General features: G+C 40.0%; 1 protein-coding gene across 1 annotated transcript in view; it reads left to right on the forward strand.

The window, feature by feature from the left end:
- The window catches only part of LOC137502684 (uncharacterized), a 79,119-nt gene extending 63,353 nt beyond the window's left edge, over positions 1 to 15,766 (forward strand). Inside the window, exon 5 of the mRNA XM_068229626.1 lies at positions 12,631 to 15,766. Coding sequence (XP_068085727.1) covers positions 12,631 to 13,981 — 1,351 coding nt within the window. The 3' untranslated portion in view covers positions 13,982 to 15,766. The remainder of the gene's footprint in view (positions 1 to 12,630) is intronic.
- The last annotated feature ends 800 nt before the right edge of the window (positions 15,767 to 16,566 follow it).

Raw genomic sequence — 16,566 nt, forward strand, 5'->3', positions numbered from 1 at the left:
TGATAAACTCTCTGCGTGTGTATAACATTGAACTGTGACCTCGCATAACTTTGATAATCAGAAACTCAGTAATTATCATAGCCGAAAGCGAACAATTCTCACAGGTATACCTAGCGTTTGAACAGTGATTTCAGACAATAGAGTAAAGCTTAAAGACATTTTATGTCATTTCTAGGAAACACTGACTTAAGTGTGGCTAAATACCAGTGAAAACTCTCTTAAGACTTGCGTTGGTGATAGCTAGAGACAATTAAAACGCATCGTGTGTATAGGAAATGGACTGGACTTACACTCACTATTTCCATACACTGTGGACTTCATGTTTCGCTTTGAACTAATACAACAAGTTCGGAATATTAAGAACATTGTGTTCGAATGTAAATATCTTTAAAAGCTCATCTTAGTTAATAAGTGTGAATATTTAAAATCTGTGGAAACTTGGAACTGTGACATGTGTTTCAAATAGACTGACTGACAGAGCAAATGCAACACCAAGAAGAGTGGTCAGAACTTTATGCCAATTGCAGGGTAGACTGACGTCACTCAGGTATGCTCATGATGTGAAATGCGCCGCTGTGCTGCGCACGTAGCGAACGATAAATGGGACACGGCGTTGGCGAATGACCCACTTCGTACCGTGATTTCTCAGCCGACAGTCATTGTAGAACGTGCTGTCGTGTGCCACAGGACACGTGTATAGCTAAGAATGCCAGGCCGCCGTCAACGGAGGCATTTCCAGCAGACAGACGACTTTACGAGGGGTATGGTGATCGGTCTGAGAAGGGCAGGTTGGTCGCTTCGTCAAATCGCAGCCGATACCCATAGGGATGTGTCCACGGTGCAGCGCCTGTGGCGAAGATGGTTGGTGCAGGGACATGTGGCACGTGCGAGGGGTACAGGCGCAGCCCGAATGACGTCAGCACGCGAGGATCGGCGCATCCGCCGCCAAGCAGTGGCAGCCCCGCACGCCACGTCAACCGCCTTTCTTCAGCATGTGCAAGACACCCTGGCTGTTCCAATATCGACCAGAACAATTTCCCGTCGATTGAAGGAGGCCTGCACTCCCGGCGTCCGCTCAGAAGACTACCATTGACTCCACAGCATAGACGTGCACGCCTGGCATGGTGCCGGGCTAGAGCGACTTGGATGAGGGAATGGCGGAACGTCGTGTTCTCCGATGAGTCACGCTTCTGTTCTGTCAGTGATAGTCACCTCAGACGAGTGTGGCGTCGGCGTGGAGAAAGGTCAAATCCGGCAGTAACTGTGGAGCGCCCTACCGCTAGACAACGCGGCATCATGGTTTGGGGCGCTATTGCGTATGATTCCACGTCACCTCTAGTGCGTATTCAAGGCACGTTAAATGCCCACCGCTACGTGCAGCATGTGCTGCGGCTGGTGGCACTCCCGTACCTTCAGGGGCTGCCCAATGCTCTGTTTCAGCAGGATAATGCCCGCCCACACACTGCTCGCATCTCCCAACAGGCTCTACGAGGTGTACAGATGCTTCCGTGGCCAGCGTACTCTCCGGATCTCTCACCAATCGAACACGTGTGGGATCTCATTGGACGCCGTTTGCAAACTCTGCCCCAGCCTCGTACGGACGACCAACTGTGGCAAATGGTTGACAGAGAATGGAGAACCATCCCTCAGGACACCATCCGCACTCTTATTGACTCTGTACCTCGACGTGTTTCTGCGTGCATCGCCGCTCGCTGTGGTCCTACATCCTACTGAGTCGATGCCGTGCGCATTGTGTAACCTGCATATCAGTTTGAAATAAACATCAATTATTCATCCGTGCCGTCTCTGTTTTTTCCCCAACTTTCATCCCTTTCGAACCACTTCTCCTTGGTGTTGCATTGTCACTGTCAGTCAGTGTATTTCAGATTGTGCTCTAATTCGTTTTAAAAGCCATTACTACTTGTGAGCACCACTTTGAAGTGAGACAACGGACTGCGTTCCTAAGTGCTTGTTATAAACTGTGATTCAAAATTCACGTGATTCTAACTGCAATGCTATTTATTCTTGACTTGCAAACTTTCCATAAACGAGACAGGGCTATATTTTACACCCATGATGCAGTGTCAACTGAACTTTCCCGTGTGTCAACTACATTTTACGACACGAGAAATCTTGACCGATTGTTTAAGCCTCATATCAAATCAACACCGGACTCAACGTGGGATATAATACGACGTTAGAGGCGGTACGTGTTTCGACGAGGTGCTGAAAAATCGTTGCAGTTCCATCTGCTGCTCGTGGAGCTGCATTCATCACTTCAGGCATACACAACTCTCTCGGGTGATTTGAGGGCATTTAACATTTTAAACTGGTTAAAGCAGGTGAATACTTTGAATCTATTGGACTAGACAATCATTGTCTTATTGAAGAGGCACTTTTTCGGACCATATTTTTTTATAAGTGCTAATTTACCCACAGATTATAAGTGCCTATCGATGAAAGATTATTTTCGTGTGATTATTTCTTTAAAAAGACTTTAGGCATTAATCTAGAGGGACTGTAGGTTTTCATATATGAATGATTTATGAAAACCAGTGTTGATTTTGAAACCGCATTCAACTTATTAATTTTAATTGAATAGTATAAATAGGCTTCAGGAATGAATTTAGAAAGACTGTAGCATTTCATACGAGTGTGATTTATGAAATTAGGTGTTTATTTTTGGATATTTGAAAGACTTATGGCTACATTCTACGTGTTAATTTCATGGAGAAATGAGTTTATTTTCCAACTCTCTTTATATGATATAGTTCCTGAATTTAAATTTTATGTTGACCATACATGAGAGAAGATATTTTCAAGTCATTTTTCTCAGTCTTAAGATGGTAGATAAGAAGAGGGTTATTTTTGCATCCAGATTTTGAATAACTTTCATTAGCAGACTAACATGTATTATTTCGTCCAGCGAACTCCCTGTTCTGCACCGCCTCCTAAGGATCGTACACAACCTGAGATCTTTCCCATGCTCAATTGCCCAAGAACTCTCCTGGTACAATAGGTACATAAAACAGTAACAAACGTGTGTCTGTAAGTTGATCATTTTGGCGAAATTTCCGTACAGTTATCTGTTTGAGTTGTAATAATGACGATCTTCATATTTCTTAGCTTCGGTATCTGTTCGTCTGTTTGTCTCTTACTTCACGTTTGGAATCCACCTGTCTTTGAGTATGGTTCAGGGCCAGTATTGTTTCTAAATCTCTGAATTCATTGAAGTCAATTTCTATACGCTTTTCTCATACGCAACATTACAATACGAGGATTAATAAGGGAGATACCATGAACGGACCGTTTTCCGGTACATGTCCCCGCGGGCGAGAATAATGCCTATTTCTTATAACCTGAAAAGTACCGAAGATATGTCAACCAAACTTCATATTCAGCATTCATCTGCCCAAAGGTACATTTTGAGATCCATGCGGCTTCAAATGTCCAGGATGGACTGGGGGTTTATTGGGAACCGAAATAGTGATTTTACTCTCCCACAATATGTACAAGACTAACCTGAATGGAAATCGAACAAACTTGACGAATATCCGTTTCTAAAAATTCTTCCTCATGTGCATTTTTCCGATAGGAGGATTTATAACGGAGATATCATGAACGGTTGGTTTTGCAGACTATGTACAGTTGACTATTTTGGCGATATTTTCGTAACATTGCCCGTTTCAAGTGTAATAATGACCTTCTGCGTGCTTTAGTTTCGTGAACGTCCTCATTTTTAACTCCTCCTCAAAGCAAGATTGAGGCACAGTCTACCAGACCAGGTAGAAAATTGTATTTTGGCAAAATTATATGCCATAGCCTGTAATCGACGGAAAGTTTTCATTATCTTTAAATATTTCATATTTTATCCCCCCAAAATTTAAGAATATTGAGGCAATTTGAATGTCCGTGCAGACCTTCGTTTCGAGGTATTTCGTGGCTAAACGGTAAGTCTTATCACAAAACGGATGGAACCATCACAGTTCAATTTGGAGTCATCTACAACTTTGATCCTATGACGTTTTTCCATATCTATGTTCCTTATATGTTATATTTGTCTATTTTTCTCGATTATACCTAGATTTTTCCTTTGTACACGTATAATTCCTAGTTCGAATCACTTTTACAAAAGGTAGAATCATCTAATTCTACACGAACATTGGCCCATCAGTATCCATAGGTGAGCCGAATTCTATATTTGTAGCTGTCATATTAGTACCCAAAAGTAACGCACTGTGAGAAAAACTTACCCAAATTTTACCCAGTTCAACGTTTCTAACTCAATTTTACCAATATATAGATGATACAGGAGAAAGTGTCTTAAGATCAGGCATTTAGACCACTATGGTACAATCCGTTTGTCGATATGATGTATCGTTTAGCAGCAGTTAATTTGTTTATGAAGGTTTGCAATATTGTAAACATGCACATACTTCGTATGCCGATCTTTATGTATTAACCGAAGTCGATTTGTAGCGATGTAAGTGTGCGTTTGCCAATATAATTAATATTTTGGATCGATAGTGACTCTCAGCAGGAGGTCGTTTGCTATTATAATCATTACTATCCACATCAATATTGACTGGCAGTAGAAATGGGATCCTTCTCCAACTCCTTTGTAACTAGGATTAGTACGGTGGGACTACCATTGTAATTAATAATTCCCTTCTCGATTTGATTATCATAAGTCCAGGGAGCATGCAATTTCGTTCAAAACTCCCCTAACCGATTGTGTTTAGGAGTAGGCAAGTGTGCCCGCCATTTTAAACAAGTTCATCCATCTAAAATGTGACTGGCATTAGGCATAGTGGCCTTGCTATTATATCGGGAACTCACCAACCCGGTGTGACTGTCATTAAGAAAAGGGGCCTGTCATGATAACAATAACAGCACACGCCAATTTTAACTGACAGTAGGGAAAGTGCCAGCTATTATAATAAAATCTCCTCAGCTGTTACCTGTCTGAAAGTAGGAAAGAGTGCGTGGTATTGTAAAGAAAACTCCCAAATCGATTGTAACCACGCAGCAGGTAATGGCGCCTCCCATTATAATGAAAACTTACCCACTCGATTGTGAATGGCATTAGGAAAGTGAGCCTGCCGTTATCATCACAATTCCGCAACTCGCACTTTACATTGGAAACAACGTATGGGAACTTCCCCCTACTGTTTGTGGATAACGCTAAGAGACGTGCAATAAAAAAACAAGCGTTTTCACTGCATGTACAATAATTTACTTCGATATCCGTATACACTGTAGAATACCGTAGCGGAGCACGGGTACATTTGCTAGTAATATATATGTAAAAGCCTATCATCTTTTGACCTAGAGGTACATTAAAAAGGATTTTATCTGAGTCCAGTTTCTCCCTAGGTTTAGACCCTTTGTCCAATAACATAACAGTCTATAACGAAGGTGTTCTGAAATCACATCCAGTAAGTAATGAACTAATTACCAATAACCATATCGTCGATTTAGGAACGTGTGATATCCTCTCCCACCCCACACAAAAAGTACTAACAATTATTTGAGATTACTTGGGCCTTCCTTGAGCTGTACAAGGATTTCTCAACAGGGAATAATATCTAGCTCTGAGGATATATGCAGGAATTTGCTCAAAGCGGATCAAACTATTTTTTGTGATTTTGCAACCAAATTACAGAAAATCAACACGTCAACAGTTTAACACATACTAAAATAAAATAAATCACACTAATGTAATAAACTATGAGCATTTCAGAAATGAATATACTTTGGACGTATTGGTAGAGGCGGAATCATTATTAAATTCTCAAAATATATTGAACCCATAATTCCACGATGAGAAAAAGATTTTTTTATTTTCTCAATATTTATTTCAAATTAACAAGCTATTTTATTGTTGAGGGCAGCCATGTTGCGGTCCTAAGAGCCTCGATGTCGCGTGGGAAGGATCTCACCCGAGGCAGGCTCGTGAAATACCGTGACACCTTGGTGGACTTCGAGTGCCCGATAATTCTTTAAATTCACGGAATTCTGCGTAACGAGGGATTTTGGCAATACAGTAAATAAAGAAATAAATCATCTAAATTATTCTTAAACCCTACGTGTAGACAGAGCCCCCAGGGTAAATTATAAATGCAGTTAAGCCTAAGTACAAGTCAGCGTCAGATCAGTGGACTAGCTCCACGTGCCAAGGTCAATGGATGAAAAAAACGCGCGAAACGTTCGGGCAGAAATAATTTATTTCACCTGTTGTGAGTGTGGTAAAATTATGAGATTAACATCTAAAATAATTACAAGTCTGTCCGGAATTCTGGGACAAGTCTCATAAAAATCGGTCTATTGGACGCGAAATTAGCAGATTACGCAATCAAGCTTAGTAGTGTGTGTAGCGTCCCTCCTATAGACTATAAGAGGAACCCTCCATTGCATATTTTTCAGTGTCGATCTGGTTTTTGAAGCGGCAGTAGCTTACGCCCGTCGTCAGCAGAAATTTGTACCAGATTGATCTACAAACGACTTAGTACATGTTCGTGGCTGAGGTCCACCCAGTCGGTTAGAAAGGGAAGGTGACAGAAATTTTCTGAACTATTGCCGACAAATTGTGAAAGTATAGGCGTCTGTTAAAGTACACAGCAAATGTTACTGTATCACCTTATGTGCGCTTGAAAGTGGTAAGAGAATTGGGAAGCTAGTCAGAGTAGTTTTGATTTCGTTATCTGTTGAACACCTGGTGTGGTTGTGGGTGACAGAGAGAGACAACTCTGGGATAAAGCAGACAGTAGCAGTTGACTGCAGAACGAGGAGGTTCGTGGTACACATTATAACGAGGAAAGTGCGTGATTTGTGTTGTAATTTAATATCGTGTGAAAAAGACAGTGTTTGTAAGAGTGATATGTTGGAAATGATGATGTTATTTGTGCAAATGTACGGCTAAAGGCACGAGGTCAGCTGGCGACGATGTATCCAGAATACTGGGAATGACGCCATGTGCAGGTCTGTCTATATTTGTATTATGTTGTAGTTAGATTTTTTTTGTTCTGTCCCAACAATTTTTCAAGATGATTGTCGGGTTGATATTTGTAATTATCAGGCGAAAAATGTTATAATTTTGGTCAGCGTGTGAAAATTTTAGTTTGTAAATTTCACAACAAGAAACCGTAAAAATACGACGTTTAAATCTGGTGTTAATGTTCTATGAGATATTGTCCAAAGCGAGTAAATTTAGGAAAGCTATAATTGTAAAATAGTCGTAGCGAATATCTTATTTTCAAATATCAGTTGAATTCAGAAATGTTTGTCGATAATAATAATAATAACAATAATAATAATGTCTACCGCGGGATAAAGAAATTTGTCTATGTTAAAAGTGCATTTAACCGGTATATTTTACAAGGATCGCAGGCACTTAGAATATTTCAGTGAAATTCGATAAAGTTATATTTATTCATGGGAAGCATAAAAATTTTGGGACATCGTGTATATCAATGATACGGAAAGTCGCGGTGTGTTCTTGGATTCTCGAGGTCCGAAAGTCGTAGTAATAGTAAAATAAAGAGGTGTATTTCATAATGGTTGTTGTTTCCACTAGAGGATTGAAAAAATGAAAGGGGTCTTGGAAATATAAGAAAAATGAGTTGAGAGCGAAGAGTTTATATATGTGCAGATGAGAGGGATAGGAATATTGAAGATGAAATGAAGCCTGGATTTTAAGTGATACCGCTGGGATAAGGCGAGGAGAATGAGTTTGAGACAGGCTATGTTTGCCGAGGAAGTATTTGTGAAACAGACTGTATTGTGACAGGCTGTAGAGTATTCCGCTACCAATCCGAAATTTGAGACGACTACTGTGTGAGGCATCGTGGATTTCTAGTAAGATCCCAAGTGAAAACGACTCTAGTAAAAGGTTAAAAATCTTGGTAGTAAAAGTCAAGTGACTAGTTACGTAAAGCCCGTGTGAATATTAAGATAATGTGACCTCAAGGATAAAAGAGCATTCGAATACATGGTTGGTGTTGTATTGAATTTCGTTTCACTGGATATGTCATAGATATAAATATTTGGAATTGACGGTAGGCGATTTGAGAGTTTCTAAATGCGGTAGTGATGCTTATTATTTTGAATACACCCACTAAATGGTAGACGTGTGTTGGGAGTTATCATTGCTTCCCTAAAAACTTCATTGCACAGGCTGAGATTGTGTTTGAGTTGGAGAATTGTTCGTCACGTATATTTATTTTCGAGTTCACGTATTGTAACGAGATGGAGACTTACTGCATTTTTCGACTTGCATTCGTTGAATAGTAAGAGACATGGTCCCATGTGTATTGAAATGTCAGAGTTGGTTTGAAATTGTTAGATCGCCTGATATGCTAGGGGATACGTAATACGATCCATTTTGACGCCCGACAATAGATTTAGGACGTCACATGTTATCCTCGGAGTTACTGATGATGAGATGTCCTAGTTCACGCCCGACGATAGAATTTGGAAGGTGTCATGTACATAGAGATTAGTGTTAGGATGTACAGATTTTAATTGAGGCCGACGATTGGTCTGGGATGTCAGCTGTACATACTCAAGTCTCAGATTAGATGTTTCTTTTGCTTTGCGAAGTGACTTGGGCGAAGGTAGCCTCTACAGTAAAATATGAAATATGAAGAGGATTAGATCGACAATAATGAGGCCAACTAGTGCGTAGCTCCAACAGTTGAAGGGTGTTCCTTGAGATAACGGGGCCGCTATCGGTGAATGAGGGTTGCCCAAATATTGGATATCGACCTGATGGAGATTAAATATTTTTACTGTAATTCTCCATGCGTGTTGAGTTTTGATGACTTCGACATGTTATTTTATTTTACGGACTTAATTGTTTTGTCGTTCTGACGTCCGTTTCGTTTTGATAGTGTGCATATTGACACTCAGTGTATTAGCGTGAGACTTGAGTTGCGAATGCGGTTTCGATTCGTCAGCCAGTAATATTATTTTATTTTCAATCTTTGTCGTACTTTCATTTTATTCGTAGTTGAATTCGATTAAGTAATCATTTTATAGGTAGTGTGTTGGGACAGACAATAAGTAGACGGATCTGTAAAGGTAGTCATTGTTTTTTTTTAAGAATTCCTTAAAGTTGTAATATTTTTTCAATGTGGACTGGTAATTTCATTAAGCGTAACATAACCATTTCTAACCTGAAAATCGGTTTGGTAATAATACTTTTCAAGTGATTTACCACTTTTAATTAACTTCAGTGTTTGGCATTTCTTCTAAATGCGTGATGAATAAGTGTTTCCTGCATTTCGCAGTTTTGTTCCTTTAGAACGACGTAACGTAAGATCCTCGCGGATCATGTTGTTGTTGGTTCCTTCCGAACAGCTGTTTGCGTGATGCACATTTAGCATCGGGATTACCTTATCACTTAAGGGTGTCATGAATGACAAATACATGGTGGAATTTTATTTCAATTGTGAATGATACTGTTAACTTGTAGTGAACACCACGCTTTCCCATAATATTTCGCAACCTATCCAAAGCAACTGATAGTCAATTTGGTTCGATTAAGGGTCCATTCGGCGGGTGTTCCGTATCCTAAAGGGTATTCGACTGGTGGATAACATTAATTGAGAGGAAATCAGGCTTTCTACTTGTTGAAAGTCAGATTTTCCACGGATCGTGTGGATTAATTCTCAGTTCTCGTTTGGAGTAATAGGTGCCCGGTTTTCAGGTCTTTCCTTTTTCAGTTTTTCAGTTTCGCTGTCCACTAATGTACTAATTTCTCCGAAGCAACTCTTCGATATTGTGAGAAATCAATCAACGCTATGCAATGTGACTGCGTTTGAAACATTCAATAATAAATAATTAATAATTTTATTTCTCTCAAGGATTTATATTAAAATAACAATGCTGTCGTGTCATTTCGATTTTAATAAAAGTTAGTAAGCACATATTTGCTCCTCATTTCAAGTACCACTTGTTACCGAGTTTTGTGGATTTGCAGAGGTGAAAGAAGGTGCGGGGGTGAACAGGTCTCAAAATACGAAATTAAAGTTAAGATAAAATTTAACAAGGTTATATTTTCTCATCAAGATCAAGAAATAACAAGAATAACAGCAACACGGTTGAATATCAACAATTTAAGATTGTACAATTACAGTTTTTACAGAATTTGGGCTTCGAGCCCCGGACTCCCAATTCTTGAGCAATTAGTCCAACTTTACCAACATACAAGATTGTACAAAGGGGCAGAAAACCCAAATCATGCCCTGGAGCACTTGCTCTCAACTACACAGTAACGCCTCCTCGAGGCACGCAGAAACAAATTTTAAGAAAGAGGAACCCGCTCTTAAGTTCAAGCCTATCAAAGGCCACACCAAACTCCACTTTCAAGTTGACCTCCAAACACAAATAACACAGGGGTAAAAATACCCAACCTACTGAGGCCTATTCAGTAAAGAAAGAGGTCAAATACATGGCCTCTAAAATACCAACTTGAGAGGAGGCGATCTTGCAGTCCTACTACACTTTATTTAAAACCTACTTGGCACTAGGCCTCTAATGCAAGGGCTAATCCCATACTAAAGAGGTGACTTATAGAAGGAGGCAATTTACATTACATTAGAAGGGGAGAAACGGTTTTGAAAATAAGTTCACCTCAAAGCAATACGAGTGGGAGCTCGAGAGGGTTAAGCACTCTCTATCCCAATTTGTAGTTTAAAAAGATAGAATTGATTCCAAGTGTCTTTACATTTTAGGGGAAAGTTACATGGTAAAAAGGCTTCGGACCTGCCCCGAGAGTTAAACTGCTGAGCTAGCAAGAAAAGTAGTTATTAAACGGCCATTACCTGGTGGTTGAACTGCTGCTCGAAGAAAGAGGCGCTTCCCGCCCCCTGCTACGTACTTTACACACTGATAGATGTTACTGAAGTGGCGCGGAGAACCGAAAATCAGCAGTTTATATACCCTCGTGGAAAGTTCGAGGCGTTTCAGGAATGAGAACACCCTCCCACAAGAATTTTATTGGTTAACAACGAAAACCCCTACACTAGATGAAGAAGAAACACATTATTGGTGGAAAATTAATTACAGAAATTCCTTATTGGTCGAATTCAAAACTGGCGGAAAGAAAGGGTTAATATTGCCAACTTAAACAATAACTGAAAGAAATTTAACAAAGAACAAACTTATGAATTCAAAATTTCTCCAAAAACACAGTTCTTTCACTTCGCACTAGGGTGCATAATTGTAGTCCTTCTGAACCCCATCGTTTGGTTAAGATCGTGACCGAATTTATTCCCGCAACGACCCAAGATTTAAGAGTTCTATATTGTTCTACTGTAGCAGCCGTGGCCGACCAACGATGGAATGGTAAGTTCAAGGGTTCAATATAATGGTGTTCAATGACAGAAAGATCAGATATTATTGTCTCTTTCTACTTTACTCTTAAACCTGAAAGAAATAACGTTTAATTTTTAACAATTTGATATCAGTATGATGTGTGTGCTGCATAATTACACGTAACTGTCATCGATGTCAGATTCTTCATGGTTCGATTGACGGTGAACAGCTCTGACTGTGCGGTCACTTCCCACACAGCGTGAATCACTTACCACAGAAGAAGTCACTATTACTCTCTAAATCATCTGAAAATTCAAGGATAACGGAATCATTTGGCCTTGAACATGGCCCCGGCACATGCAACAACGGACTAATGAGAAGATGTACAATTACGGTTCGGGAAGTACAGCGAGCACATGATATGCCAAGGAAACGAAATAAACTCTAAACTGAACTGATACAAAAGCCACAAGCCAACCAAAAACAGATCCACGCAATAACAACTTCGGACAACCAAAATATAAACAGATTTCATTTGTGGAATTAAAAATATTTCTTAGGGCTGGAGGGTAACCTGTTCAATAAGATGCAAATTCAACGCTTCAAGTTTGTTGAACGATCATCTGTTACACTTTAACAGCAAGACAAATGTCAAAAATATATTAATAGGTCAGAGCTGATGTATCGGCGCCGTGAGCGTTCTCGCCATAACCTCTCGCGCCCAGTGCACGAGGGTTAAAGTGGCCATCGTTCGCTCGTCGGTGTGTGAAATCGAAAGAGAACCTCCCTAAGAGATTTCCGCACGCCTAACGGGACACGCGAAGGTTGGGGAACTATCTGAGGAAGGCGAGTATAATTGTCAACACATATGCCACGTAACTGTGTAGTCGAGACGTTGAGAGGAAAACGTGGAACATCCAGTTGATATCCTCCAGAGTTTTGTTCACGTTCATCCCACCTGTTTAATATATGAATATTTTAAAGTGTGAATGGGCACGCTTAACTTCTTTCTTTTACTCATTCTTTCGTATTTCTTTCTTTATTTCTTTCTTTGTTGCTTCGGAGTGTCCCGCTTTATCCTTCAGGCATATTTATTTCTCTGTTGTGAAGACATTCCTCTCTTGTGACCGTCTGCTTGGGTGAATGGTCGGTTTAGAGGGCCCGGCAGGGTCAGGGATATTAATGTTAAATGGTTAATTCCCTTATTTGGGGCTGTCCCCAACATCCGAGCATGTCACACACAAGAGCCTAGGCTAGTTACTGTCACACAAAACCTGACTGGTAACAGTTTGCTCACATGTTTGGTTTCAGGGTGTACAGAAAGAAACAGGGTGCTGCTGACCAACATGGAACCGACTTCGAGATTAGGATGTGTGCCCTGGTCTTCTTACGAGCTGTGCGGTCCTACAAGAGCTTCACTATGACATCGAACGACCCACGTGCAGGTGACTTTGATGATATAGTGTTCTCCTACGGGAGTCCTTACAGTAAACAAAATATTCTGGTGCAGCTAAAAACTAAAAAAAAAGAACCTATAACTTTTAGTCATCCGAAAAAGAAAAAGAAAAAGAAAAAGAAAAAGAAAAAGAAAAAGGAAAAGGAAAAGAAGTCATTGGGGGATTATTTTCAAAGTCTGAAAGAATCAAAAACGGCACCGTACGTTGAGAATTGTACATATGTTTTCTTTACAAATGCAGATGTGGACGTAGAGCTCAGAGTAGCAAATGCTGGTTCTCCTACAGAGAAGTTGTTGCATACGACATGGAGGCGAAATGATGTATGTCAGGTCGATCTTAAAAATGACTTCTGTAAAGACTCTAAGGATGAAAGTGGAGCTGAAGATTTTGTGAAGAGGTTTTTAATATTTAAAAATCAATGTGGTCCAAAAGGTCTGGATGAACTTATAAAGCAGGAACTGATCAAAATTTGCAATGGCTTTGTATCTGAGTGTCACAGCATTAAGAACAACTTCGTTGAGAAAATAAAAGCCTGGTGGGAAGCAGAGGAAAAGGCAGTACTTGACGGAAACTGGGAAGAATGGACTAAGCTGAAAGGGGAACTTCTTGGTCAGAACACACTCCTGCGACAGGTACAATTTCGCGAGGATGTTCTCTCACACCTCGAAAGTAGGGTGCTGGATTCTGAATATGGTATAATACTCTTGAAATCTGAGAAGAATGAAGCCCAAATAGCGTGTTCAAAAGTGTATCAGACGTGTATCAGAAAGGAGCACCTTCGAGTGCTTTTCACTGATATTTCTGAACCTGAAGAGAGTCTGAAAATGCTGTTCACTCTCTGCTTAGACGACGTATGTGACGTTCTGGTCATTACTGATGTTACCAACCGTAGTCAAAATTTAGGAGAGATTATCACAAACTTCAAAGGTAAACTAAAGAAAAAAGTTGTTGTCGTCTCTAGCAGAGAGCCTGACAAATTAGGGCTCTCGGAGGCACATGAATTTCCTCCAGAGTTTATCAAGTCGAATTTCAACCAGTTGGATCACAAGTCGCAAGACATTTTGCGAAATCTACAGGTCGATTTCCATGGCAAAAGAATCGCTCTTGGTAGTATGCAGGCCGACAACGTTCTAGAAGGAGGTCTTCTTCAGGATGTATTAACTTCCCTGCAGATACAGATATGTATACATACAGCCTGTACGTGATGGAATATACATCCAAAGATCTTTGTCTAAGGAACTTGTTGTGAACAAAGGCATTTTGAATTCTAATGATCTGGATATCTGTGGCGTAACAAAGGGAGGCCTTGGTTTGTCAATGTTAAAAGCAAGAGATGAAGGAACTTTGAATGAGCAATGGATTAGTGGGCAGGAACACAGATTGAGTTGTAGCATGAACTGTAGTAAAATGCATCAAGTAATACGTGAATGTAAATGTCGCGCTGAAACGTTTTCTTACAAGTATATGACAATTCAATTTACTAGTTTCATTCTCATGGGAACACAGACAACATATTCAAGTACATCGAGTGTTGGCTAAGGGAAGAAAATTTTGATTGTGGAGTGTTTGTAAACAAAATATCGAGATATTTGATCTTGTCGTGGGTTAGAACCTCGGCTGTTGAGGCCTAGTCTGGATGTACTGTCTTGCTTCGCATACCGAATACTGCTATGGTATACTGCAGGCTTGTGCTCGTCGTCGCTTGGAGTTGCTAACACGTATGTATTGTTTCGAAGCACCTTACATTTCCACCATCAAGTGTTGCTTCATGCAGAACAAGAGGAAACACATTTTAGAAATCCAATGGATTTAGGTCAGGTGCTAGTGGAGGCCAAACAGGAGCAAATTTCTGGACTCATGTTTCCTTATACTTTTCCTTCCATACATGCGAAATATTGGACGCTGGGATTATGTCGTGCACTTTGTAACAACCTGTATCCTAGAATTACGTATTTTGAAAATGTAACCTGATACTTTCTAACCTCTGTATTTTACTGTCAAAGTGGAGTCGCATCGGTTCGACATCCGATTTAACTTTGAAGGGGTAACATAGCCTCGTAGAAACAGAGGGGACATTTAATTGACATGCTCGTCATGGCCAAATTTAGGAAATGCGTAAGTATGAGTGAGAAATCGTGTCCTCAAAATCGATAGCAAGGAAATGATGAAGTACACTATAAGAGACGAGTTGAGTTTCTGTGGCAAGAAGGTCCGCAGTGTTCTCAAAATAAGCTCTCAGCTGATCAGATCGTGTTCAGTACATGCTTGCGCACAGAACAAATGTGACCAACCTGATACCAGGGGAATTAAACCCACGACGTCGGTTGCTCTATCATGAAATGTAGTGATCTTGGAGGTATCGGAGCTCGAGGTCTTTTTACGAGCTCTGAACTCACTTCTCTAGAATATGCACTCAACACGACTTGATCAGTTCAAAGTTTACCTCCAGTTCCCACAAAGTTGGTCAACAAATTTCCATTCAAGTTAGGTATTTAAGTGAGTTCAGGTATTCTAAAGAAAATTTCAGCTTACGTTGACAGAATGATGTCTGAGTGGTTCTCAGTATCGTCAATACAAGGTACGAATATGAATTTGCCAAATGATGTTTAATTCCTGCTTGTTGCAGCAAACTTCGCATCCGTGACAAGAAAACTGAAGATGTGAAAATAGGGCTGAAATAGTGCTCTTCTCTGAGATTTTCACATGGCCAAGCATGCGTACGTCACACCAGCCAGTTATTATGTGTTCGCAGTATTTTACAACGTTTAGTAAGAACAGAACATTTTGGTAGCAAGTTTTTGTTCCATTACCATGAGCTTGGTGTAAAAGTGTAACTTACGCAGAAGATTTAATTAACTGTTCTATTAATGCAGACATAACATTCAGGTATTTTTAGGTCTTCGACTATATTTTTAATAGTATGGGACATTCATAAATGTAACTTTTATGTATTGCTTCTGAGGAGATTATACAATAAAATATATGGAATTAAGTAAAAGAGACTGTACAGTTTATTATAACCTGAGACATACATACATACATACATTATCATTATAGACTGTTATGCCTTTCAGCGTTCAGTCTGCAAGCCTCTGAGAATTTACTAAACGTCGCCACAATCCTCGATTTGCAACTTGTGTTGTGGCCTCATTTAGTTCCATACCTCTTTAAATCGTTAGAAACAGAGTCTAACCGTCGTCGTCTTGGTCTCCCTCTACTTCTCTTACCCTCCATAACAGAGTCCATTATTCTCCTAGGTAACCTATCCTCCTCCATTCGCCTCACATGACCCCAACACCGAAGCCGGTTTATGCGTACAGCTTCATCCGTCGAGTTCATTCCTAAATTAGCCTTTATCTCATCATTCCTAGCCCCTCCTGCCATTGTTCCCACCTGTTTGTATCAGCAATCATTCTTGCTACTTTCATGGCTGTTACTTCTGACCCAAACGTAGTCAAACCCAGAACACTACGGTAAGGCCAGCAAGGAATAAATCAACTAGAAATAAAATAGGACACACCAAGAGTCAGAATAGGCAAAAGTAGGTCAGGAAGCGTAACTAGGCACCCACAAAACGTAACCGTAAAATCAGTAAATTACTTACCACAAAAGAAGTGGGTGACACATCAAACCAAGTAAAATAAAAATCCAGTATCAGATGAGTAATTCATTTGAAAGAACAACACCAGTGTTTTCATGCAAGGTAAGTAGAATTTATTAGGGAAAAGTTAAACCTTCCAATTAGTAATAATAAAACGCCCACGTAGTAAAATAGAAAGACTAGTAATTA

This window comes from Anabrus simplex, chromosome 11 (assembly GCF_040414725.1).
Source record: "Anabrus simplex isolate iqAnaSimp1 chromosome 11, ASM4041472v1, whole genome shotgun sequence".
In the NCBI taxonomy this organism is placed as follows: Eukaryota; Metazoa; Arthropoda; class Insecta; order Orthoptera; family Tettigoniidae; genus Anabrus; species Anabrus simplex.